This window comes from Schistocerca gregaria, chromosome 2 (assembly GCF_023897955.1).
Source record: "Schistocerca gregaria isolate iqSchGreg1 chromosome 2, iqSchGreg1.2, whole genome shotgun sequence".
Lineage (NCBI taxonomy): Eukaryota > Metazoa > Arthropoda > Insecta > Orthoptera > Acrididae > Schistocerca > Schistocerca gregaria.
The window spans coordinates 357162268-357187981 of record NC_064921.1 but is presented as its reverse complement, the minus strand read 5'-3'; the positions used below and the strand labels follow the sequence as shown (position 1 = coordinate 357187981).

At 42.6% G+C, this 25714-nt stretch overlaps 1 protein-coding gene across 1 annotated transcript in view; it reads right to left on the bottom strand.

The window, feature by feature from the left end:
• LOC126337058 (protein takeout) overlaps window positions 1-25714 on the bottom strand; it is a 70897-nt gene that overhangs the window by 43181 nt on the left and 2002 nt on the right. Inside the window, exons 2-3 of the mRNA XM_050001386.1 lie at window positions 18072-18164; window positions 14262-14409 (exon numbers count right to left, since the gene is read on the bottom strand). Coding sequence (XP_049857343.1) covers window positions 14262-14409; window positions 18072-18164 — 241 coding nt within the window. The remainder of the gene's footprint in view (window positions 1-14261; window positions 14410-18071; window positions 18165-25714) is intronic.

Here is a 25714-nt window from a genome sequence, read left to right as displayed (position 1 = left end):
TGGCTGTGCCATGTGAGAAACTACGTTGCAAATGTGTCAATAAATGTCCTCGGAAAAATTTTCGTGAGCCAAGAGACGACTGAGTATAATTTACGGTCTCGTTGTCATGAAATTTCTTCCTCCCCGTCCAGTGGCTCGACTCGGAGTTTACAAGAAATTCTACAGTGACGGAATGTCAATCCACCATTGTCTGAGACATCTAGTTCATTAGTTCGAACTAACTAAGGCGAAAATATTGCCACATGTTTCATATAAAATTTAGACTGTTGGCAAACTTAATTGTGAATCGTCAGAAGATATAAAACATTTGCACGAGAAATTCTTTTTATTTTGGTTTTTATACGAGAGTATTCTCATGATCTGCTTAGTTTTCGAGAATCAGTAATGGAAGCAAGGTATCTGGTGACGGATTTTGAAAACGCCTGCCATCTCTTAACGTAAAAAGTGGCAACGCGACAGCGTTAGTACTTCCTTATCGCAGGTATAATAGCCATTATAAGCGGTGACAGAATGATTGCGTCAAGACGTGTTGCATCACTGCTACTGCTGAAGATGTTAGCTGAAGTGTTTCAACGTAAAGGAGACTTCCTGTGACTTCCTAAGGGATCATCTCATCACTCTTCAGCAAGCTGAAAACTGATCTGAATACATTCCCTGGCGCGTAAGCTCGCGAAGGCACTCATCTGGAAGCATTATCAATGCCTGTTACAAATTAGAAAAAAATGGAAAACCTTCAAGTAATAATATTAACAAAAATTAACGCCCATTAAAATGTACCGAAGTCGACATTGTTTCCACCGTTATTTACATTTTGACTACGTCACACATACGCAGACAGATGCCAAACATGTTATGAAATGATGTGACGTAGTATTTTCCATTATCCTAAAAGTTTTAAGGTTAAGAAGTGCTCTGTTAACGTACAGCATCTTCCTTTCGTAAAATTCTTTCGTGTCAATTAATGGTTCAGTTCTTTCTAGAACATTACGAAGTATGATGCTCATTTGTTTGTATACGATTATGGATAAGATCTTCAGTTACATGTGCAGAAAATATGAAGAAGGAATTTTGTAGGCAACTGTGAAGACTGTATGCCCTGCATGGATACGGGAATATGTCTGACAGTGGTATGGAAGTTTTATAACTCTGATAACAACAGAGGAAAATACAAGCGTGGGCAGTGAGAATTTTGCTACTCAGAATATCCCATCTGCTATAGTATTCAATTTACTTTCAAAACAAAAATAATAATTAAAAAAGAATCTTTTCCAAGATTTACACAAACGTCAAGGAAGCGGAGTTTTTCGATACTTGAAAGAACTAGGTAATGAAAGATGCACTTACATGTGAGACAGCTTTATGTTGTAGATGTTGAAGTGAATAAGACAGTCAAACCCTAATGAATCCTTTTTTTCGTAAATATCCAAAGGACCAGTGAAGCCGAATAAAACGATATATCAAATAAAAGCTGAAAACTTTGAATAACAGAAAACATTTACATAGACCGAGATATGGGAAAATTATTTTCAGTTACTGAAGCGACAAAAAACTATTGGGAAGTAGTTAGTGAAGATCAGTGCGGTTTGTTTAGTTAGTCAAAACCTTTCACTGGATGGCCTCTCTAGGATGTGACCGTCCTGTTCCAGATGTTTCTAGCCGCAGGAAATATGATGCAACTGCCGGAAATCGAACGTTAGTTCCTGTGGCTGGTATACAGTTTAGAACATCAGAGTGGTAGAATTTATCTGTAAAGTGTAGTGGGTCTCCTGTAAATAAATACATTAATCGAACAGGATAACAAATAGGAAAAGGGCTCTTATAAAAATAGGTAAAAAAACAATGAAAATTGTATGAAACAAAACTTCATCATTTCTCTTCAATTTTCAGCCACTCATCCTATCAGTTACATGTCTTTTGAAGGCAACAAAGGTAGGAGTCTGAATGTTGAACTGGTTGTCAGACAAGAAGACAGCAGATGCATATTGATTTACTGCACACACAGTTTTACAGTTACCATGTTGTATAAAATGGACCGCGGTCACCAACAAAATGAAGGCATTACCCTCTATAAGATTCTGATATTCTCAGGTGGTTTGGCTGATAGTAATACGAAATGTATACAGACACGATTCCCATTTCCTTATGGGCAAGAGAGGCAGGAAAATGGTTAGTAGTTCTGCGCAATGACACATCCGCTATGTTCGCCGTTTAGGAATCAGTAGTGTACCATATCTTACGTCAAATACCAGGGGAACTTTGGCGTAGTGGAAAAACTGCCATGTATTTCTTAGTTTCCGAGCAACAAAATACGGAAAGTTACAGCTCTACTTACTCTCGTGCTAATAGCCGGAGGAGACAGCTAACGGCCGACCACCATCTATTACGTGGATGACGGAGTAGACGCACCTTACGAAAGCTACATCACTCATGTCGTTCTTCGTCCAGTGTGTGGAATAGTGTTCACCTTTGTGGGGAATGTTAGTGTGAATATGTGAAAAAATTACTTTTTATCTTTTCAGTTTTCGGAATTAGTTTCATGCAAAACGTTCTTAGACATCCAGGATATCTTACACCGATCAGTATTTTAATAAGTAAAATACACCAGTACACATTAAAAACTATGTCTTACAAAGATTCATTCGATATGTGATGTGGCTACTGCATAAGATTGCGCGATAAAGGTAATCTACATCTACATCTACATGATTACTCTGCAATTCACATTTGAGTGCTTGGCAGAGGGTTCATCGAACCACAATCATACTATCCCCCTACCATTCTACCCCCCGAACAGGGCGCGGGAAAAACGGACACCTTAATATTTTCTGTTCGAGCTCTGACATCTCTTATTTTATTTTGATGATCATTCCTACCTATGTAGATTGGGATCAACAAAATATTTTCGCAATCGGAAGAGACAGTTGGTGATCGAAATTTCGTAAATAGATCTCGCCGCGACGAAAAACGTCTTTGCTTTAATGACTTCCATCCCAACTCGCGTATCATATCTGCCACACTCTCTCTCTTATTACGCGATAATACAAAACGAGCTGCCCTTTTTTGCACCCTTTCGATGTCCTCCGCCAATCCCACCTGGTAAGGATCCCACACCACGCAGCAATATTCTAACAGAGGACGAACGAGTGTAGTGTAAGCTGTCTCTTTAGTGGACTTGTTGCATCTTCTAAATGTCCTGCCAATGAAACGCAACCTTTGGCTCGCCTTACCCACAGTATTATCTATTTGGTCTTTCCAACTGAAGTTGTTCGTAATTTTAACACCCAGGTACTTAATTGAATTGACAGCCTTGAGAATTGTACTATTTATCGAGTAATCGAATTCCAACGGATTTCTTTTGGAACTCTTGCGGATCACCTCACACTTTTCGTTATTTAGCGTCAACTGCCACCTGCCACACGATACAGCAATCTTTTCTAAATCGCTTTGCAACTGATACTGGTCTTCGGATGACCTTACTAGACAGTAAATTACAGCATCATCTGCGAATAACCTAAGAGAACTGCTCAGATTGTTACCCAGGTCATTTATATAGATTAGGAACAGCAGAGGTCCCAGGATGCTTCCCTGGGGGACACCTGATATCACTTCAGTTTTACTCGATGATCTTTCGTCTATTACTACGAACTGCGACCTTCCTGACAGGAAATCACGAATCCAGTCGCACAACTGAGACGATACCCCATAATCCCGTAGCTTGATTAGAAGTCGCTTCTGAGGAACGGTGTTAAAAGCTTTCCAGAAATCTAGAAATACGGAATCAGCTTGAGATCCCCTGTCGATAGCGGCCATTACTTCATGCGAATAAAGAGCTAGCTGCGATGCACAAGAACGATGTTTTCTGAAACCATGCTGATTACTTATAAATAGATCATTTCCTTCGAGGTGATTCATAATGTTTGAATACAGTATATGCTCCAAAACCCTACTGCAAACCAACGTCAATGATATAGATCTGTAGTTCGATGGATTACTCCTACTACCCTTCTTAAACACTGGTACGACCTGCGCAATTTTCCAATCTGCAGGTGCAGATCTATAGCTGAGCGAGTGGTTGTATATGATAGCTAAGGAGGGAGCTATTTTATCAGCGTAATCTGAAAGGAACGTAATCAGTATACAATCTCGACCTGAAGACTTGCCCGTATCCAGCGATTTGTGTTGCTTCGCAACCCCTAAGGTATTTACTTCTAAGAAACTCATGCTAGCAGCTGTCTTGTTTCTTCCCTGGTGAAGGAATTTCGGAAAACGGCGTTCAATAACTCCGCTTTAGCCGCACAATCGTCGATAACAGTACCATCGGCACTGCGCAGCGAAGGTATTGACTGCGTCTTGCCGCTTGTGTACTTTACATACGACCACGATTTCTTCGGATTTCCTACCAAATTTCGAGACAATGTTTCGTTGTGAAACCTATTAAAGGCATCTCGCATTGAAGTCCGTGCCAAATTTCGCGCGTCTGTCAATTTTAGCCAATTATCAGGAGTTTGCGTTCTACTGAACTTCGCATGCTTTTTCCGTTGCCTCTGCAACAGCGTTCGGACCTGTTTTGTATACCATGGGGGATCAGCTCCATCTCTTACTAATTTATGAGGTATGAATCTCTCAATTGCTGTTGCTACTATATTTTGAATTTGAGCCACATCTCGTCTACATTTGCATAGTCAGTTCGGAAGGAATGGAGATTGTCTCTTAGGAAGGCTTCTAGCGGCACGTTATCCGCTTTTTAAAATAAAATTATTTTGCGTTCCTTTCTGGTGGATTTGGAAGAAACGGTATTGAGCCTAGCTACAACGACCTTGTGATCACTAATCCCTGTATTAGTCATGATGCTCTCTATTAGTTCTGGGTTGTTTGTGGCTAAGAGGTCAAGTGTGTTTTCGCAACCATTTACAATTCGCGTGGGTTCGTGGACTAAGTGCTCGAAATAATTTTCGGAGAAAGCATTTAGGACAATCTCGGAAGATGTTTTCTGCCTACCATCGGTATTGAACAAGTATTATTGGCAACATATCGAGGGAAGGTTGAAGTCCCCACCAACTATAACCATATGAGTGGGGTATTTATTTGTTACGAGACTCAAATTTTCTCTGAACTGTTCATCAACTATATCATCGGAGTCTGGGGGTCGGTAGAAGGAGCCAATTATTAACTTAGTTCGGCTGTTAAGTATAACCTCCACCTATACAAATGCGCACGGGGTATCTACTTCGACTTCACTACAAGATAAACCACTACTGCCTAATCTATCTTTCCTGAACACCGTCTGAGACTTCGTAAAAATTTCTGCAGATCTTATTTCAGGCTTTAGCCAGCTTTCTGTACCTATAACGATTTCAACTTCTGTGCTTTCTATTAGCGCTTGAAGCTAAGGGACTTTCCCAGCAATTTACAATTCCGACTGTTCCTTGATCCAAGCACGTCCTGTATTTGCCATGCACCCTTTGAGATTGCAGCCCACCCAGTACTTTGAGATTGCTGCCCACCCAGTACTTTCCCGAGACATTCTAACCTAAACAAACAGCTTAGTCCACGGCACACAGCCTCCGCTACCCGTGTAGCCGCCAGCTGAGTGTAGTGAACTCCTGACCTATTCAGCGGAACCCGAAATCCCACCACCCTATGGCGCAAGTCAAGGAATCTGCAGCCAACACGGTCGCCAAACCGTCTGAGCCTCTGATTCAGACACTCCAGCCGGCTCTGCATCAAAGGTCCCCTGTCGGTTCTGTGAACGATGCAGCACATGGTGAGCTCTGCCTTCATCTCGTAAGCAAGACCGGCAGCCTTCACCAAATCAGATAGCCGCTGGAAGCCAGAGAGAATTTCCTCAGATCCAAAGCGACACGCGTCATTAGTGCCGACATGTGCCACCACCTGCAGCTGGCTGCACCCTGTGCTCTTCATGGCATCCGGAAGGACCCTTTCCACATCAGGATTGACTCCACCCGGAATGCACACGGAGTGCACACTGGATTTCGTCCCCTCCTTAGCCGCCATTTCCCTAAGGGGCCCCATAACGTGCCTAACATTGGAGCTCCCAACTACCAATAAGCCCAACCTCTGTGATTGCCCGGACCTTGAAGGCTGAGAATCATCCTCTGAAACAGGGCAGGCAGGTGAATCTGGCTCACCCAGAGACAGTACCTGAAACCTGTTTGTCAAACGCATCCGGGAGGCTTTCTGATCAGCCTCCGGTGACGTCGTTTGCTGCCTGCCACGCCTTGGAACGACCTCCCAATCACCCATAGGCGAGGGCTCAGCCCCACTGCTTGAAGCAACCGGGGCAACCACAGCGGCAGACCGATCTGGAAACAGACGGGACTCGGTTGACATCCCCGTCATACCCAAGTCCGGCTCCCCACAGCGGTACCCATTGGCAACAGCCTCAAGCTGCCGGACCGCCTGCAGCTGTGAGCGAAGGGATGCCAACTCAGCCCTCATCCGAACACAGCAATCAGAGTCCCTGTCCATTGCAATCGACGGTGAACAACAGTTACTGAAACACGAGTCTGTGCCTAGATAACGCAAGGGAAACACGCAAAGAATGTATTAACTAACCTGTACAAATGCCTAACGACTGCGCTACAGTTTGCCTGAATTTACGATTACAGTAACTAAAATCGAAATTACACCTCCTATACGAAACTACGTAACAAATAAGTGTGCTAGGAGTATACGACGTGCTGCTGGCAGCTGCTTATCCAACGGCGGTAGGGAGCACACTGTCTGTGACCAACCGACACTAGCCGTTCAAAACAAAAACAGAAGACAAACGACTACGCGAATTTACGCTATACAGGTACCAAAGCGCGATCCTCAAACTCTTAAATACTATAATACGCCCGAAAATTTATGAATTAAACAAGAAATGCAAGTACCCAAAAACACGCAAAGAAATTAAGAATTAAACTGTGTAACAAATAAGTGAGCTAGGAGTATACGACTTGCTGCTGGCAGCTGCTTATCCAACGGCGGCAGGGAGCACACTCACTGCGTTAATGGCTACATTATTGTATGATGATTCAGGTAAGTTCTGTAGAGAAGAAGATTCTATATATTGGGATCATTTTTGATAAAATGTGATCTATATTCTGTAACTCTTCAGGGAATACTATTAATTTGTGTGCTTCAAATGAATGAGTGTTTCATAAGTTGCTCTACGAATGTGTATCACTTCTTCGACAGTCCTATCATTACAGAAGGCCATCCATAATGTTACGCAACAAAACTCCACACTGCCGTGGGTGCCCAATCCAACAAAGTTTTTTTGCGCTTCCAGGTTTAAGTCATCAACATTTTACTTTTTTGCCAGTTGACCATGTGACGTTGATCAAATCATGTGCCTTCAACCGTCAAGCTAACCTGCTCCACCTAAAGCCTCATTTACGACGCTGTCTCGCCGATTGCAAGCGCGCCCCTTAAACGGAACATCCCAGAGGATACATAAATATTTGATATAGACATATACTTTGTTCCGTACGGAGAGTGAGGCAAAAAACATTGCAAGTTTTCTGATGTGTGCTTGGCGTCATCTCAACTATGCTTTCCCTATTCAGTGGACTGAAGTTGATAACCCAATCCCAACATTTTTCGTATATGTGAAGGCAGATTTATTTTACTGAATGGTTAATCCGATGAACAATCCAAGTTGCAGGGAACACACATGTGATCATCAATATTTTATGTAATTCTACAGTTACTGACCGTTTTTAAAGTGCTGTCATCATAAGTTTTAACATTTTTTTGTAGCGACAGCAACTGAAATTGTTTATGTAAGAATATACAGCCTACAGTTGCAGGCTAACTATATCGATTACCTAGGTTTCAACGTTTTAATAACGTCTTATTCAGAGTATAAATTATTATTTAAATGTTTGCCTAAAACAGGCCATGTCCTAAGTCAACTTCATAAAACTTGATGCAGAACCATAAGGTTTTGTCACTTCTATTAAACCAACTGTAGAAATTCACTTTAAGCCCGTTGTATGGGCCTCGTCGTGTGACTAGACCTTAATAACGTTGAAACCTAGGTAAACGATAAAATTAACCTGCAACTGTAGTCTGTATATTCTTATATATGCTGTCATCATCTTCTCACGGAGGGGAATGATCTTATGTGAAATGTTTTACACAGTAAGAAAACTGTTACAGTTACAAGCTGTGTATTTCTCTTGAGACAGTTAACTCGCTGTGCACAAATTACCCGGACAATATTTGGGAATGAGAGCACCTAGCGACTTCCAACAGTTCTTTTAAATAATTTCAAACCTTAAAGAAACAATTTTTCCCGTTGCCACCAGCCACAAAATGATGAAAGGGATAACGTTTATCGCTTCTCATGTTTTTGCTCTTCATACAGTGAAACTTGAGCATCTGGCACAAAGCTTTAATTTTTCACTTCTTTACTACAAATTCTATTTGTAACAAATACCTTTGTCGAGATGTACAACTGAACGTATGTGGAGAAGTATATAATTTGAAGACATGTAGTTCAGGAGATATGACGTCATAAGCATTGTGATACGTGAAATACAGTACTAGCTACTGCTTAAAATGGAGAGCAAATACTCATCCAGCGGTTGATAAGATTTTAGGACATAGCGACTTCCAACTAACTTTAAACGTAATTGACAACCTTTTCTATATTTTCTCCTCGCTTACATGCTTAACACCAAAATTTTTAACGCAATAACTCGTTTTGATGTTATTAAATGTTTGAAGTTGTTCTAGACGCGGGAGCTCGATTCCTTGAAGAATAGGAGGTGGGTTACTGTGTACAGACGAAAGATAGATGTACGAGATGAATTATTAGGTTCCGCAGTTACAATAATGTCTTCACGTAGGAACACATACAAACAACATGTTCTCCTTACACTCAAAAAGTGCATTCAAACAGATGATGTATTTTTCGAAAACTCACTGGAAATTATTGAAATTTATTATGAACAATTGTTAATTTTTAACCTGACAAATGAGAATAATTAAGTATTATGTAAAGTAAATAACACAAAAACGTTTCCTAACGACAATAAACATTTAATAGCATTAATTTGAGGAACTATTCGCTATAAAGATATGCCTCTTCCAACGCTTTCTGCTTCACGTAACTATATCACCTTCCGGAATATTAAACAATGATCTTAGGAGTTCCATTCTATATATTAGGAAAAAAAGTACTCCCGCGATTAGGCCAAATGGATCACCCTATACCGTCCGCCCGTCTTGTGATTCTCCGATATAATGTCATTTGGAGACTATATGGACGTGCATGGAGTTAGCTCACAGCTCCCCCTACTGTTGTAAGATTTCGAGACCTTGGAGCCGCTGCTGCTCATCGAGTAGCTACTCAGTTCGCCTCACGAGGCAGAGTGCTCTCCGCTCTACTACATTGAGTTCTGCAATAAATTTCCAATGGCAGTCGAGAATCACAAGAAGAAGTACGTAGAAAAGGCTCGGAACACGGGAAAATTCCAGCTGGATTACGTCATTGTCAGAGATTCTAAAATCAGATATTGCTTTGTAAGGCGTAACTAAGGTCACAATTTAGTAATGATGATGAGTAGGGCGAATTTCAAGAAAATCATCCGGATGAATCAGTGTGGAAGCAAGTGGGATACTGAAGCACTTCGGAGGATAGATTCGTGTGAAGTTAGTTAAAGATGTTAATGCTGCAATGTATACTGCAGTTGGAAATTCAGTTAAAGAGAAGCAGACATACCTAAAAAGAGCAGTAACAGATGTTGGAAAGGCAAACATAGACATTAGAACTTTAACCGCGAAGGAACTTTGGGTTACAGAAAAAGTACTTCACTTGATCGATGAAAGATATTCAGGGACAGACAGGAATACAGCAATATACACTCCTGGAAATGGAAAAAAGAACACATTGACACCGGTGTGTCAGACCCACCATACTTGCTCCGGACACTGCGAGAGGGCTGTACAAGCAATGATCACACGCACGGCACAGCGGACACACCAGGAACCGCGCTGTTGGCCGTCGAATGGCGCTAGCTGCGCAGCATTTGTGCACCGCCGCCGTCAGTGTCAGCCAGTTTGCCGTGGCATACGGAGCTCCATCGCAGTCCTTAACACCGGTAGCATGCCGCGACAGTGTGGATGTGAACCCTATGTGCAGCTGACGGACTTTGTGCGAGGGCGTATAGTGGGCATGCGGGAGGCCGGGTGGACGTACCGCCGAATTGCTCAACACGTGGGGCGTGAGGTCTCCACAGTACATCGATGTTGTCGCCAGTGGTCGGCGGAAGGTGCACGTGCCCGTCGACCTGGGACCGGACCGCAGCGACGCACGGATGCACGCCAAGACCGTAGGATCCTACGCAGTGCCGTAGGGGACCGCACCGCCACTTCCCAGCAAATTAGGGACACTGTTGCTCCTGGGGTATCGGCGAGGACCATTCGCAACCGTCTCCATGAAGCTGGGCTACGGTCCCGCACACCGTTAGGACGTCTTCCGCTCACGCCCCAACATCGTGCAGCATACGACCGAGGCACACAGGGCCAACACCCGGCATCATGGTGTGGGGAGCGATCTCCTACACTGGCCGTACACCTCTGGCGATCGTCGAGGGGACACTGAATAGTGCACGGTACATCCAAACCGTCATCGAACCCATCGTTCTACCATTCCTAGACCGGCAAGGGAACTTGCTGTCCCAACAGGACAATGCACATCCGCATGTATCCCGTGCCACCCAACATGCTCTAGAAGGTGTATGTCAACTACCCTGGCCAGCAAGATCTCCGGATCAGTCCCCCATTGAGCATGTTTGGGACTGGATGAAGCGTCGTCTCACGCGGTCTGCACGTCCAGCACGAACGCTGGTCCAACTGAGGCGCCAGGTGGGAATGGCATGGGAAGCCGTTCCACAGGACTACATCCAGCATCTCTACGATCGTCTCCATGTGAGAATAGCAGCCTGCATTGCTGCGAAAGGTGGATATACACTGTACTAGTGCCGACTAGTACATTGTGCATGCTCTGTTGCCTGTGTCTATGTGCCTGTGGTTCTGTCAGTGTGATCATGTGATGTATCTGACCCCAGGAATGTGTCAATAAAGTTTTCCCTTCCTGGGACAATGAATTCACGGTGTTCTTATTTCAATTTCCAGGAGTGTAAATGACTTAGGAAAGAAATAAGAACGAAGTATAGGGAAGCTAACACGAAATGGCTGGAAGAAAGATGTGAAAATTCGAAAGAAAAGTTCGCTGAGCCAGCATATATAAAAGCTAAAATAATCTTCGGAAATGGAAACCGAGAGTGGACACACTAAACGAGCAATGGGAACTGTACAGAGGAGAGAGTGGATAGCTGGAAAGAACACTCTGAATGTCTCAGGGGGAAAATTGTCTGATGACGTGGTTAAAGAACAAACTGGAGCCGATATGGAAGAGGCAGGGGTCCCAGTATTATAATCAGAATGTCGAAGAGCTTTGGTAGACTTACGATTAAATAAAGCAGAAAGCATAGCTAACATTCCTTCGACATTTCTAAAATCAGTGGGGGAAGCGGCTGTCAAACGAACGACTTTCCAAATTACTGTGTACAACTGGCGTGTAGAATGTACGAAACTGGTTACATACCCCAGACTTTAGGAAAACATCATCTACATAATTCCGAAGATATCATGAGCTGGTAGTTACTAGAACTATAGCACAATCAGCGAAACAGCTGATGCATCTAACTTGCTGACAAGAATAACATACAGAAGAGTGGAAAATAAAACAGAAGATCTGCTAGATGACTATCAGCTATGCTTTAGGAAAGGTGAAGGAACCAGTGACGCAGTTCTGACACTGCACATGATAATGGAAGCAATGTTGAAGAAAACACGCGCTCATAGGATTTGTCGAACCGGAGAAAGCGTTCGAGAGTGTAAAATGGTGCAAGATGTTCGAAATTCCGAGAAAAATAGAAGTAAGCTATAGGGAAAAGCGTAATATACAATATGCACATGAAGCAAAACGGAAGATTGCAAGATCAAGAATTAAATGTTTAGAATGAGAGAGGTATAAGGCAATGATGCAGTTTTTCACCTCTAATGTTCAATCTGTACATCGAAGAACCATCACCACTCCGTCTACAGGCCACGAATGGTCCATCGGGACCATCCGACCGCCGTGTCATCCTTAGTGGAGGGTGCAGATAGGAGAGGCGTGGGTTCACCACACCGCTCTCCCGGTCGTTATGACGGTATTCTTGACCGAAGCCGCTACTATTCGGTCGAGTAGCTCCTCAATTGGCATCACGAGGCTGAGTGCACCCCGAAAAATGGAAACAGCGCATGCCGGCCTGGATAGTCACCCATCCAGGTGCCGACCACACCCGACAGGGCTTAACTTCGGTGATCTCACGGGAACCGTTGTAGCCACATTGGTTCTTCGATATCGCCGTTGCGATATCGAAGAACCAATGACGGGAATGAAAGTTAAGTTCAAGCGTGGGATTAAGATCCAGAGTGAAAATATGTTAATGATCGGATTCGCTGATGACATTGCTGTCCTCTGTGGTCGTGAAGAAGAACTATAGGACATGTTGGATGAACTAAATTGTCTAACGAGTGTAGAATAAGGATTGAGAGTAAACAGGAAAAGACAAAGGTAACGAGACGTACTAGAAACGAGAATACCGACAAACTTAACATCATAATCGGTGATTACGAAATGGACGAAATTAAGGAATTCTTCTATTTTGGAAGCAAAATAACCCATTGCGGTCGAAACTAGGACATAAAAAGCATTGGCAAAGAAGGCATTCCTGTCCAAAAACCTCTACTATTATCAAACATACACATTAATCTGAGGAAGAAGTTGTGCACAATGTACGTTTGAAACTCAGCATTATATTGTAGTGAATCACGGGGCTGTGGGAAAACCAGAGCAGAAGAGAACCGAAAATTTTTACACCTGGTGCTACAGAAGAATGCCAAAAAATGAGATGAACTGGTGAAGTAAGGAATGGGGAGGTGCTCCACAGGATCCGCGAAGAAAGGAGTATGTGGAAAACACTGACAAGGAGAAGGGACAGGATGGAAAGACATGTGTAACACATCAGATAGTAAAAGACATCAGATAATAACTTTTATGGCACTTTAGGGAGCTGTAGAGGGTGAAAACTGTAGAGGGAGACAGAGATTGGAATACGTCCAACAAATAAAGGAGAATGCAAGGTGCAAGTGCTACTCTGAGATGAAGAGGTTAGCGCCGGACAGAAATTCATTGTGGACTGCATCAAACCAGTCAGAAGACTGACGACTCAAAAAACCAGACCTAACAACGATGTTCGGAAATGGAATCTCTGCTCTGTGCTAGTCGCTAAGTATCGAGTGTGTATGTATGTGTATGTGTGTATGTGAGTGTGTGTGTGTGTGTGTGTGTGTGTTTGTGTGTGTGTTTTTAAGCATAAACCTCAGGGAAGTTCAATTGCGAAACATTCATGCGTGATATTTCGCTTTAATAACCGACACTCATCGCTGGTATATCAACCAGGAGACGTCTTCTGCCTTACCTGTAGTTTCTTCTCTTTAATCTTTAACCAAAAATGAAAGTTTATTTTGCTAATAACACAGTGATTTCCAATCTACAGTTGAATTAACGCAAAATTATTTTCCCGTTTAGGAAACATTTTTTATCGTCTGCACTATCCTGAAGTTAGTAACAGATGACGGGAACGTGAATCCTTTGTAATTCATAGGGTACACGATGAACGATGTGCCTTATAGCATAATGCGTTGGTGAGGACTTTATTTTCAAGACGCTTTTAATATCTCCAGAACTTTATTGCTACCTTATCTCATGACATATTCATTCAATGTTATTTGCTTTGTAGTGTTTTTCCCTAATGAAACTTGGTTTTTGACAGAAGTATTTTTCATTTTAGCATGTGTGTTACGTACACAGCTCATCTTACGTGCACTGAGGCAATGTACATTATTTTCTGAAATCTTTTCTAACACCGTACACTATAGTTCTACTATAGCTTCTATATTTTGCTTATGTATCTAATTAAATTAGCAGCAGTAGCTCAGGAAATGGTGAGCACTTTACAGAGTCGAAATCTTGAAACTAGTCTACGAATCTCGTGAAATCCAACAGTCCTGATAAGAAAATAATTAAAACTATATTTTATTTTTAGTGTTGTTCTCATCTGAGGCGTACAACAGTGTATTCCATACAGCACGGCTGCAGACGATGAGAACAGCACAGCGTGCCTCGGACTCACCTCACGCCGATGACGGTGAGGTTGCTGACCCCGTAGGCCTCGATGTCCCGGAAGCTGGCACGGTAGCCGTCGGGCCCGCTTCCCAGAGCTATCGATATCTCGTCGATCTCGATCGGTTCCACCTCCGTGATTCCCAGCTCAGGAATACCTTCACAGTGAGCATGAATGTTTCGTCTCTGACATCAAGATTCGTGTAACAAACTGTAACTGCATACTTTCAGATATTTGAATATACATACAGGGTGTGACAGGTATAAATACAGATATTTTTACATGTGATACATCAATACGTACACATATAAGAGTTTTAGCTTTTTTTTCTCTGCGTGGAGCAGTTTTCCCACAAACATTACCCCCTGATGTTTTCTGCACCACTTAGTGGACTACGCCTGTGAGTACAGACTGGCCGTTTTGCGTCCACGTATCCGCACTTCAACCTACTGCCCTGGGGAAAATAAGGATTAATGGCTTGCTCTTGCTCATGTACTTGGAGGTACTAACCAATCTAAAACACACCATTTGTAATGTTAAGAATTATTAGTCTGCAAATGACGTAAATACTGATGTAATGTTGTTCAGCGCACCGCCCACTGGCACCAATAGCAATATCTCAACTTATGCCTGTTACAACCTGTATACATGTGTATTTTCTAATAGAATAGTTGCGCCGTCTACGAAAGAAACTAATTTTTGAAACTTTAGGAGTGAAGTCAAAGTGAATAACTTAATACAACGAAGTTGATGTTAGAAGCACGTGGAAGACAGGTACACTTACATGTGAAAACCTGACAGGTTCCCCCTTTTCTAGAGTTAATCCCGCCCTTACAGAGTGCACTGTTTTCATGGTTTGGTGAATTTACTTCATTTTAAGTTGGTGGCCGGATGCCCTTCCTTTCACCGCAGGGAATGAACTCTTGTGCACCACCTGTCTGTGAATCGTATAAAATTTGTTGTGTGTTTCATCGCATTTTGGTTATTGGTGCTCGTAGTTATGAGACGGAGATTGGGGATTAACGAAATGTTTTCCGAATCAATCTTGGAAAACTACCTGAAACCTACGCTGGGATGAGCAACTGTTTTCAATCTGTCAGGCGGATTCGATCAGGGTCCACCTCAGTCTTCGTCGTGCTGCGAATTAGGCTGTACTTCCTTGGCTATTAGCAATGTCATTATTATTCGCACGCATAAGTTTCTAGCAGCGTTGGCGGAAGTACGAATAGTCCTGATATTATTCGCACGCATAGGTTTCTAGCAGCGTTGGCGAAAGTACGAATAGTCCTGATAGGATTCTGGTAGTCTTGATATCTGATTACGTTAAGAGCACTATGAAGGAACAAATGAATCAGAGTTCATCAGAATAAGATATTACACCAGTTATAACTACTACATTTCGGCACTCACTAAAACAAACAAGTCCTTTGGCAGTCACGGTTTGGTGTCACGGTTTAGGCAAGAACTATAGACATACACTTTGTGATCAAAAGTATCCACACTCCTGAAAATGACTTTAAAGTTCGTAGCACCCTCCATCGGTAATACGGGAATTCAATATGGCGTTATCCCGCCCTTAGCCTTGACGACAGATTCCACTCTCGCAGGCATACGTTAAATCAGGTGCTGGAAGGTTTCTTGGGAAATGGCAGCCCATTCTTCACGGAGTGCTGCACTGACGAGAGGTATCGATGTCGGTGTGTGAGGTCTGGCAAAGATGTACTATAGGATTCAGGTCAGGACTCCGTGCAGGCCAGTCCATTACAGGGATGTTATTGCCAAGTAACTACTCCGCCACAGGTCGTGCATTATGAACAGTTGCTCGATCGTGTTGAAAGACGCAATCGCCATCCCCGAATTGATCTTCTACAGTGGGAAACAAGAAGATGTTTAAAACATCAATGTGGGCCTGTGCTGTGATAGTGCCAGGCAAAACACAAGGGGTGCAAGCGCCATCCGTGAAAAACACGTCCACACCATAACACCACCGTCTCCGTATTTTACTGTTGGCACTCCACACGCTGACAGATGTTCACCGAACATTCGCCATACCCACATCCTGCCATCGGATCGCCACATTGTATACCGTGATTCGTCACTCCACACAACGTTTTTCCACTGTTCAATCGTTCGTGTTTACGCTCCTTACACCAAGTGAGACGTCGTTTGACATTTATCGGCGTGATGTGTGGCATATGAGCAGCAGCTCGACCATGAAATCGAAGTTTACTCACGCCCCGCATAATTGTCATAGTACTTGCAGTGGGTACTGACGCAGTTTGTAATTTCTGTGTGATGGTCTGGATAGATGTCTGCGTATTACACATTACGACCCTCTTCAACTGTCGGCGGTCTCTGTCGGTCAACAGACGAGGTCTGCCTGTGCGCTTTTATGCTATACGTGCCCCTTCACGTTTCCACTTCACTATCACATCGCACATCGGAAACAGGGGACCTAGGGACGTTTAGGAGTGTGGAAGTCTCGCATACAAACGTATGACACAAATGACACCCAATCACCTGACCACGTTCGAAATTCGTGAATTCCAACGAGCACCCCATTTTACTCTCTCACGATGTTCAATGACTACTGAGGTCACTGATATGGACTACCTGGCAGTGTGTGAGAGCACAATGCACCTAATATTTTTAAAAACGTATGTTTTTGGGGGTGTTCGGATACTTTTGATCATATAGTGTATGTTTAATGGGTTTTTACGTATCCTTTCCAAGCAGAATGACGGAATGTAGCTCCCTTTTCAACGATGTGTGTTACCGCTGTTGCTAGAGGATGTCCGAATAGGTTAAAGGTGTATACACCATCTGGATGCGACGAAAGGAGAGCATGTTGACTCGTTATTGAGAGCGCTAAATTCTTCGCTAGTCGACTAGTTTCATTCAAGTCGTGTGAAGAATTAGGTATCCAAACAACTGGACACAGTGGAATAGATCATGCGCTGTATTTCATCGGCTTTCGAAAGTTTCAGTGAAATTTCAGGAATGTGAGAGACCTTTATGAATACATGCACTTCCTGTAAAAACGCGGAGGTGTAAATTTTGAACAGCCACTATTGTAATAATTCTACAGTAATACAAAGTACTCAAAATGAAACAGAGAGATCATTATCTGCGGTTCATGCGAGCAGAGATGAATCTCAGAGGAAGCCAATTACGAGCTGTGTTGTGGGTGAGCAAACACTCCCCATCGAAAATGCTGCAGGAGCATCTTCATTGTCCATGAACAAATCGGCTGGGAATTGTCTTGAAGAAGGAAACGTGTGTCAATTATGTTTTATAGGCTATAGCCTTAGTAGATCTACAGTGACATAAGATATTTTTATTTCATTAAATTCCAAAAAAGTCTTCAAGCTACTGGATAGGGAATTTTCTTTTACATAAAATTAATAGACAAGTTTACGATCTTAACGTACATATAAAGTCACCTCATTCTATTGTCATTCCAGCAAAATAGAAGATGATTCGTGAAGGTTTTCACAAGTTGGCCCTACTTATATTTGTAAGACACGATTTATAATGTACGTACTTGCCGGGGGATTATTCTAAACACGAAAAAACACAGTAGCTATAAGACGGTAACCGATGTCATTCCTGTAATTTGGAGACAAAGTGGACATTCAAAGAGACGAGACATTTCAGATACTGAATACAATGAGTAGCAATTAATTTTTTTGTAGCCTCTGTGACTGTCTGATTAAGGCAAAAGCGTTTCGTCTCTTAAGGCTGTGACATTTCCCTAGGCTCAACATTAGACAGAATCATGGAAATTGCACACTTATATTTCAGTGCCATACTACTCACCTTTCCGAAAGTTGGCAGCAAGGAAGTTGGCAGACCTTGTGAGACACTTGTTCACCTCTGGGTCGCTCTTGCTGCATTGTTCGAGAAAGTAAGCTGCAAAGAGAAGATGCAGAATACATAGATTAGTTGTAATTTTTTTTGTGTTTTTTAATTGGACAAATATTTTCAAATTAATCATCTATGTCAAATGAAACGCGTAGAACATTCTTTTAAATTAGGGATTCATATCAGAAGCTAATTTTTATAAATTGACACTATGAGGAACTGAGGACAAAAGATCATTGGAAATCCTTACTAAGATATTTGCTTATAATATTCATGCACGTGAGAAAGTACAATAGGGAAAAAATTAGTATAGTCTTATTATAAGACAGCGCTGATGCCTCACGTAAGTAGTGGATGGGATAGTTCCGGAGAGAGATGACATTGATCGTTTCCCTTCCGAATGGTAGATCTTCATGACTAAGAAAATGGGAATAATAATATCGAATGGGTTTCCAAATACCAAACACCCCAAGAATACTGAGATCAGTAATCTCACAGATTATCGTTAAACTACACCAGCTGGGCTGTTGCTCCAGACATGTTTAAACTACCAATCACTTCCATAACTGGAATTAATGATTCTTCTTGGGATGCAACAAAATACAACTGAAATATTCTCTGGTATTGAATCTGCAATCATATTACACAACTTGGTCCTATTGTTGTTCATGCACCATTGATTATTTTCCAGTACCCACTGTAGCCTCAAAAAGGAATAACGAAATACAGTGGAAGGCGCATAGGGCTAAACATTCCGTCGCCGACCTTGTCATTAGAGACTAAATACAAGCTCTGATTAACTGAGAGGGGATCAAAAACCTGGCCTTGACCATTTCAAAGGATGAATATCGGTTGTGACATGCAGTGAAACGGGGAAACCGAGGAATTTACAAAATATGACGATTCATAGGGGATTTGAAATTGTAGCCTGAACCAAGCCCCATTCCGCTCGGTCATACTGCAACGACACTTCTCGGTTATCAGTAACGCACATAAACGTCTTCCTCTACAGTCAGTACTTTCGATACATTCTGACGAGAAACTCCTCATTGCTTACCTTATAATTCCACCTAAATTTCAACATTCTTCTGTAGCACCACGTCTCAAATGCTTCGATTCTCTTCTGAACCACTTTTTCCATAGTCCACGTTTCACTAGCGTACAGTGCTGTTATCCAAACGAACATTCCTTGAAATTTCTTTCTCAAATTACGTCCTGTGTTTGATACTAGTAAAATTCACTTATCCGGGAATACCCACTTTTGCCAGTGATAGTCTGCTTTTTATATCCTACTTGCTGGGTCCATCATGGACATTTAGCTTCCTAGGTAGCCGACTCTTTAATTTCATTTACTGAGCGAAGTGGGGCGGTAGTTTGCACACTTGCCTCTCATTCGGGAGGAAGACTGTTCAAAATCGCGCCCGGCCATCCTGATTTAGGATTTCCGTGACTTCCCTACATCGCTTTAAGCAAATGCCGGGCTTGTTCATTTGAAAGGGCACAGCCGACTTCCTTTCCCATTCATCTATAATAGGATGGGACCAATGGTCCTCCTGTTTTCCCCCGAAATCAAGCAGCTTGCCAACCAACTTCATCTACCTCGTGGTCCATTATTATGATGTTAAGTTTCTCTCTGTTCTCATTTCTGCCACTTCTCATTACATTTGTCTTCCTTCGATCTACTCTCAGTCCGTATTATGTACTCATTAGACTGTTCACGCCATTCAAAAGATCCTCTAACTCTTCTTCTCTTGTCTGTCAGTATTTCGCCGTTCAAATATATTGTCTTTTCGTGAGAAAAAACTGCACAAAGTTCCTCTGTCAGTTAAATGTGAGGAATATGAAGCCGCCATGAATTTTGTCAAGAAATATGTCTCAGATCTATATACCGAATCTCATAAGATGGTGGTCGATGACTGATCTGTTAAAGGTGTTACATACAGTCCATCAGAAGTAGAGACCCAATGAACTTATTAACCTTCGACACTAGTGCCTTTTGTTATTTTGTCGATTTTTTTATTCTCATACTCTTTATCATGTTCAGTAATTTGTAACGAACTATTACTTCGTGTTTTTTCAGTTAACTAGAATATTTGTCGACATTGTATTAAAAAAATCAAAGGTGTTTGTGTAAGGCGAGACAAGTACAATTTTTAAAATTTATTAAGTATCATAAATCTATGTTTAGTTATGCAGTAAGCTAGTACGGTTTGCTGGTGGTCTAAATAAAGGCTGGGGAAAGACGAAACAGATTTAAAAACTTTTTCAATTTCTGGACAGATTTTTGTGTATCACACAAAGGTATGTAAATGTATTACACCAAATCCTTGCATGGTTACTTCGTAAAGGACGCAGTCGAATTTGCTCCCTCGTCATCGACTGGACGTTAAACAGTTTTTCTTCCTTGCTACCTTTTTTAATACATACTGATCAAATATGTGCTCAGCTGAATCATTCTTTCATGTATGTTGACACACATGGTAACGACTCTAACCACCCACTTCCTCGCTTGAAGCGGGAATTGGAACCTGGTCTTCAACTTTATCAGCGTAGCGATTGAATAACGATAATATGCAGTCCGGATGTAGGAAATTAGAAACTACCTTACGAGTTAATCACCGTAGCAACTGTGTATAGTTCATTAGCCGGCGCCGGCCGAGGTGGCCGAGCGGTTCTAGACGCTTAAGTCTGGCACCGCGTGACCGCTACGGTCGCAGGTTCGAATCCTGCCTCGGGCATGGATATGTGTGATGTCCTTAGTTTAGTTAGGTATAAGTGGTTCTAGGTTCTAGGGGACTGATGACCTCAGATGTTCCCATAGTGCTCAGAGCCATTTGAACCATTTTTCATTAGCCGGTTGCAAGTTTTACATCTGGGCCCCACCTCGGCGGCCCCATTATTCCAACCAGAGAAAGGGGTCCTGCAGTGGAATCCGAAAGGCATCTCGTCTGTGACGTCTTCTCAGATGGTTGAGATGTGAAGGCTCGATTGAAGGTAGAGAGAAAATTGCTGTTGTTCAGCCGGGGTTTGATCCCTCGACGTCTCGGCTCCCAGACATGCGCCTTACAGCAAGGCCACCAGGCCGTACAGTTAATCACTGAGCCGCATCGGTCGCTGGGAAGTGAGACATTAGCAGCAGGCGCGCTGGGACCGGAAACGGCTGGCCGCACGTGGGCGCTAGCGGTGCCCGTCACTGGCCGTGACCCGCTTCCAGAGCCGCGCAGCCGCGCGGGTCAACGAACAGGCCGACGCGCTGCCGCCGAGCACGACGACAGCTGCGGCACTCCGTCCACTCAGCAGGACGGCCCCCAACAAGAGCATAAGGAGCAGCAGACTTCGCGTTAAGGGGTCCGTAATTACATTCTTCTGTTAGGCATGGCACCAGGAAAATAATCCATTCACTTTTCCTTGATACAATCTTGTTGTTGTTGTTGTGGTCTTCAGTCCAGAGACTGGTTTCATGCAGCTCTCCACGCTACTCTGTTCAGTGCAAACCTCTTCATCTCCGAGCAACTACTGCAACCTACGTCCTTCTGGATCTGCTTAGGGTATTCATCTATTCATCTCCCTCTACGATTTTTACCCTCAACGCTGCCTTCCAGTACTGAATTGGTGATCCCTTGATGCCTCAGAACATGTCCTACCAACCGACCCAACCGACCCCTTCTTATAGTCAAGTTCTGCCGCAAATTTCTCTTCTACCCAATTCTGTTCAGTACCTCCTCATTAGTTAAGTGATCTACCCATATAACCTTCAGTAGTCTTCAGTAGCAACATATTTCGAAAGCTTCTATTCTCTTCCTGTCTGAACCAGTTATCGTCCATGTTTCACTTCCATACATGGCTACACACCATACAAATGCTTTCAGAAAAGACTTCCTGACACTTAAGCCTGTACTCGATGTTAATAAATTTCTCTTCTTCAAAAACGCTTTCCTTGCCATAGCCAGTCTACATTTATATCCTCTCTACTTCCACCATCATCAGTTATTTTGCTCCTCAAATACCAAAACTCATCTACTACCTTAAGTGTCTCATTTCCTGTCTAATTCCCTTAGCATCAACTGATTTAATTCGACTACATTCCATTATCCTCGTTTTACTTTTGTTGATCTTCATTTTATATCCTACTTTCAATAAACTGTCTATTCCGTTCAACTGCTCTTCCAGGTCCTTTTCTGTCTGACTCGCGTGTTCCAACGTTTGGATCTTCCCCAAGGTCGGCTTCTACCAGTTTTTTCATTTCATCTGTAAAGAATTCGCATTAGTATTTTGCACTCGTGACTTAGAAAGCTGATAGTTCGGTAATTTTCACACCTGTTAACACCTGCTTTCTTTGGGATTGGAATTATTATATTCTTCTTAACGTCTGAGAGTACTTCGCCTGTCTCATACATCGTACTCACCAGATGGTATAGTTTTGTGATAGCTGGTTTGCTCAAGTCTCTCAGCAGTTCTAATGGAATGTTGCCTACTCCTGAGGTTTTTTTTCGACTTAGGTTCAAAATGGTTCTGACCACTATGGGATTTAACTTCGGAGGTCATCAGTGCCTTAGAACTTAGAGATACTTAAACCTAACTAACCTAAGAACATCACATATATCCATGCTCGAGGCAGGATTCAAACCTGCGACCGTAGCGGTCGCGCCCTTCCAGACTGTAGCCCCTAGAACCACTCGGCCGGCTCGACTTAAGTCTTTCAGTACTCTGTCATATCCTTCACGCAATATAGTATCTCCCAGTTCATCTTCATCTGTTTCCCCTCTTCCATTTCTGTAATACTGCCCTCAAGCACATCTCCCTTGCATAAATACTCTATATACTCTTTCCACTTTTCAGCCTTCCCTTCTTTGCTTATAGTGGTTTTTCACTTGCGCTCTTGATTTTCTTACAGGTGGTTCCCTTTTCTCCAAAGGTCTCTTTAATTTTACTTTAGGTGATATCTATCTTTCCCCAAATGATACATGCCTCTATATCCTTACATTTATCCTCTAGCCATCCCTGCTTAGCCATTTTGCACTTCCAGTCGATCACATTTTTGAGACGTTTCTATTCATTTTCGCTTGCTTCATTTACTGCATTTTTATATTTTCTCCTTTCATTAATTAAATTCAGTATGTCTTCTGTTACACAAGGATTTCTTACGTTCTTAGAATTGTTAAATGGCGCTGGGTGTCCCGGGTTTCTATACTGAGCTGTGCATGATGAGTTTACCAATAGTATTCTTGGGCAAAGAGACAATTATAAGGCTCTATTCGTTGGCGATCTGGCGTATGCAAATTTCTCTGGGACGGATAAGCTTGTGTTCACGAATCCTAGACTTCCGAAAAGTAGTTGATACGCTGCCTCACTGCAGGTTTAACGAAGGTACGAGCACACGCAACAGGTTCCCACACATGTGAGAGGTTCGACGACTTTTTAAGTAACAGAGCCTAGTGCGTTCTCCTAGACGGCGAATGTTCGCTGGAGACAACAGTGTTCCAGGGAACTATTATAGGACCGCTGTTACTTTCTGTATACATGAATGATCTGGTGGACAAGGCGAGCAGAAATCTGCTCCTGTTTGCTGATGATGCTATAGTGTATGGAAGGGACTCGTAGTTGAGTGACTGTAGCAGAGTACAAGACGAATCAGACAAAATTTCTAGTTGGTGTCATGAATGGCAACTAGATCTAATTGTAGAAAAATGTACGTTAAAACAGATGAGTAGGAAAAAACAGATCCTTAGTGTTCGAATACAGTATTAGTAGTGTGCTGCCTTACACACGTCGATTATGTATCTACTCGTAGCATTGCAAAACAATATGAAATGGGAAGAGTATGTAAGAAATGTGGAAGGTAAAGCGAATGGTTGAATTCAGTTTATTCGTAGAATTTTAGGTAAGTGTGGCTCATCTGTAAAGGAGACTGCATGTAGGACACCAGTACGACAAATTCTTGAGTGCTGTTCCAGAGTTCGGGATCCCCACTGGAGCATACTGTAGTAAGACGTTGAAGAAGTTTAGAAGAGGGCTGCTTGATTTGTTACATGTAGGTTGCAACAACACGAAAGTATTATAGAAAGTCTTCGGGAACTCAAATGTGAATCATTGGAGGGAAAGTGAGGACACTACTGAGAAAACTTAGCGTATCGTCATTTGAAGCTGACTGTAGAACGATTCTACTGCCACCAAAGTATATTTCGCTTAAGAACTACTAAGATAAGAGAAATTAGTGTTCATTTGGAAGCATATAGAGAGTCGTTTTTTACCCTTTGTATATGCGAGTGGAACAGTAAACTAGCAGCGGTGCAGAATACAATCCACCATGCATCGTACTGTCGCTTTCTGATTATGTATGTAGATGCAGACATGCACCTCCAGAAGCTTAAATGCCTACCGTATCCTCGACAAGAGATGTTGAAAAGATAATTCAAATGTCCCGTTTAGAAAAAAATGACAGCTATGAGAAATATCAGGCAACTGGAGGTGACACATTTACAAATGCTAGGAATGAAGGTATGTAACACATCTTAGTCTATGCAAGATGGTAACTATTTATGCAGTTCAGTCTGTGTAAGAATAATTAGTTTAGTTCACCTGAGTACAAAAGTGCACAATTGTGCCCGATCATCATATAGTACCTCATTCGACACCTTTGAGCAGAGAGAACTACTCAATATCCCACGCACTGCAATACGACGTTTGTAATTGCCCTTTGTTTACAACTTCTGCAAGATATATTATCACCGTAAAAGAAACTGAATGTATGTACTGAATTAAGGCTTCATTGAGATTACACGGCGAAACACACACATACACACAATAACTTTTTGTGTTCAACGATGTACAACATTTTCTCCTAAACATAACACAAGTAATTGCAATCCCATGTTGCGACCAATTTTTTTGGAACGTTTCTACTGGTTGTAAGGAATATGCTGGAATTAGTAATCCCTACCACTTATTTCCGATTGGGAACCTATCTTCCCCACTGTCTGCAGGCCTGGTAATTGGTTTTATAAAAGGCCTCCAACCTGTTTTACTCCTTGGAGACGAGAATTCCATCTTAGACCTCGGGGTAAAGGGAACAGTTTTGTTTATTAGGTCTCCGCTAACGCCCTCATCAGTTGAATCTTCATGAGATGCTGAATACGATTTGTTTGTAGTATTTTTTCGTGCTATTTTCGGAATAACCGTACTGAAGCAGTACACAGTAGGAAGAAACACTGCTTCAGCTCACAAGAAAAGGCCGGCAGACAGATTCTTGCACGCTCACGGTGACGTGTCCGCTACGGCCGGTGCACGCCAGTGCATCCGTGGCCCCCGCCTGCACCGTTACTCCATCGTATAGAACTACAGAGTGGAGTAGGTTGCTCAGCGTCACTAATCTCCAAACTGCACTCTAGTGACATAACATCAAAAGGCCACCGCAATCTCAGCTCTTAAGGACACTCCTCGGCTGAAGCTTTAACTCTTCGACGACGTGTTAGCCAATTCTGACCCTTCTAAGCACACTAGAGAGTAGCAAGCGAAACTGTGACCCCACGTCAGGTGCACATCCCAGACCTGTCAGCGGATCCTTACAGACTTGTTGACGATTGATCACTGTCTCATTC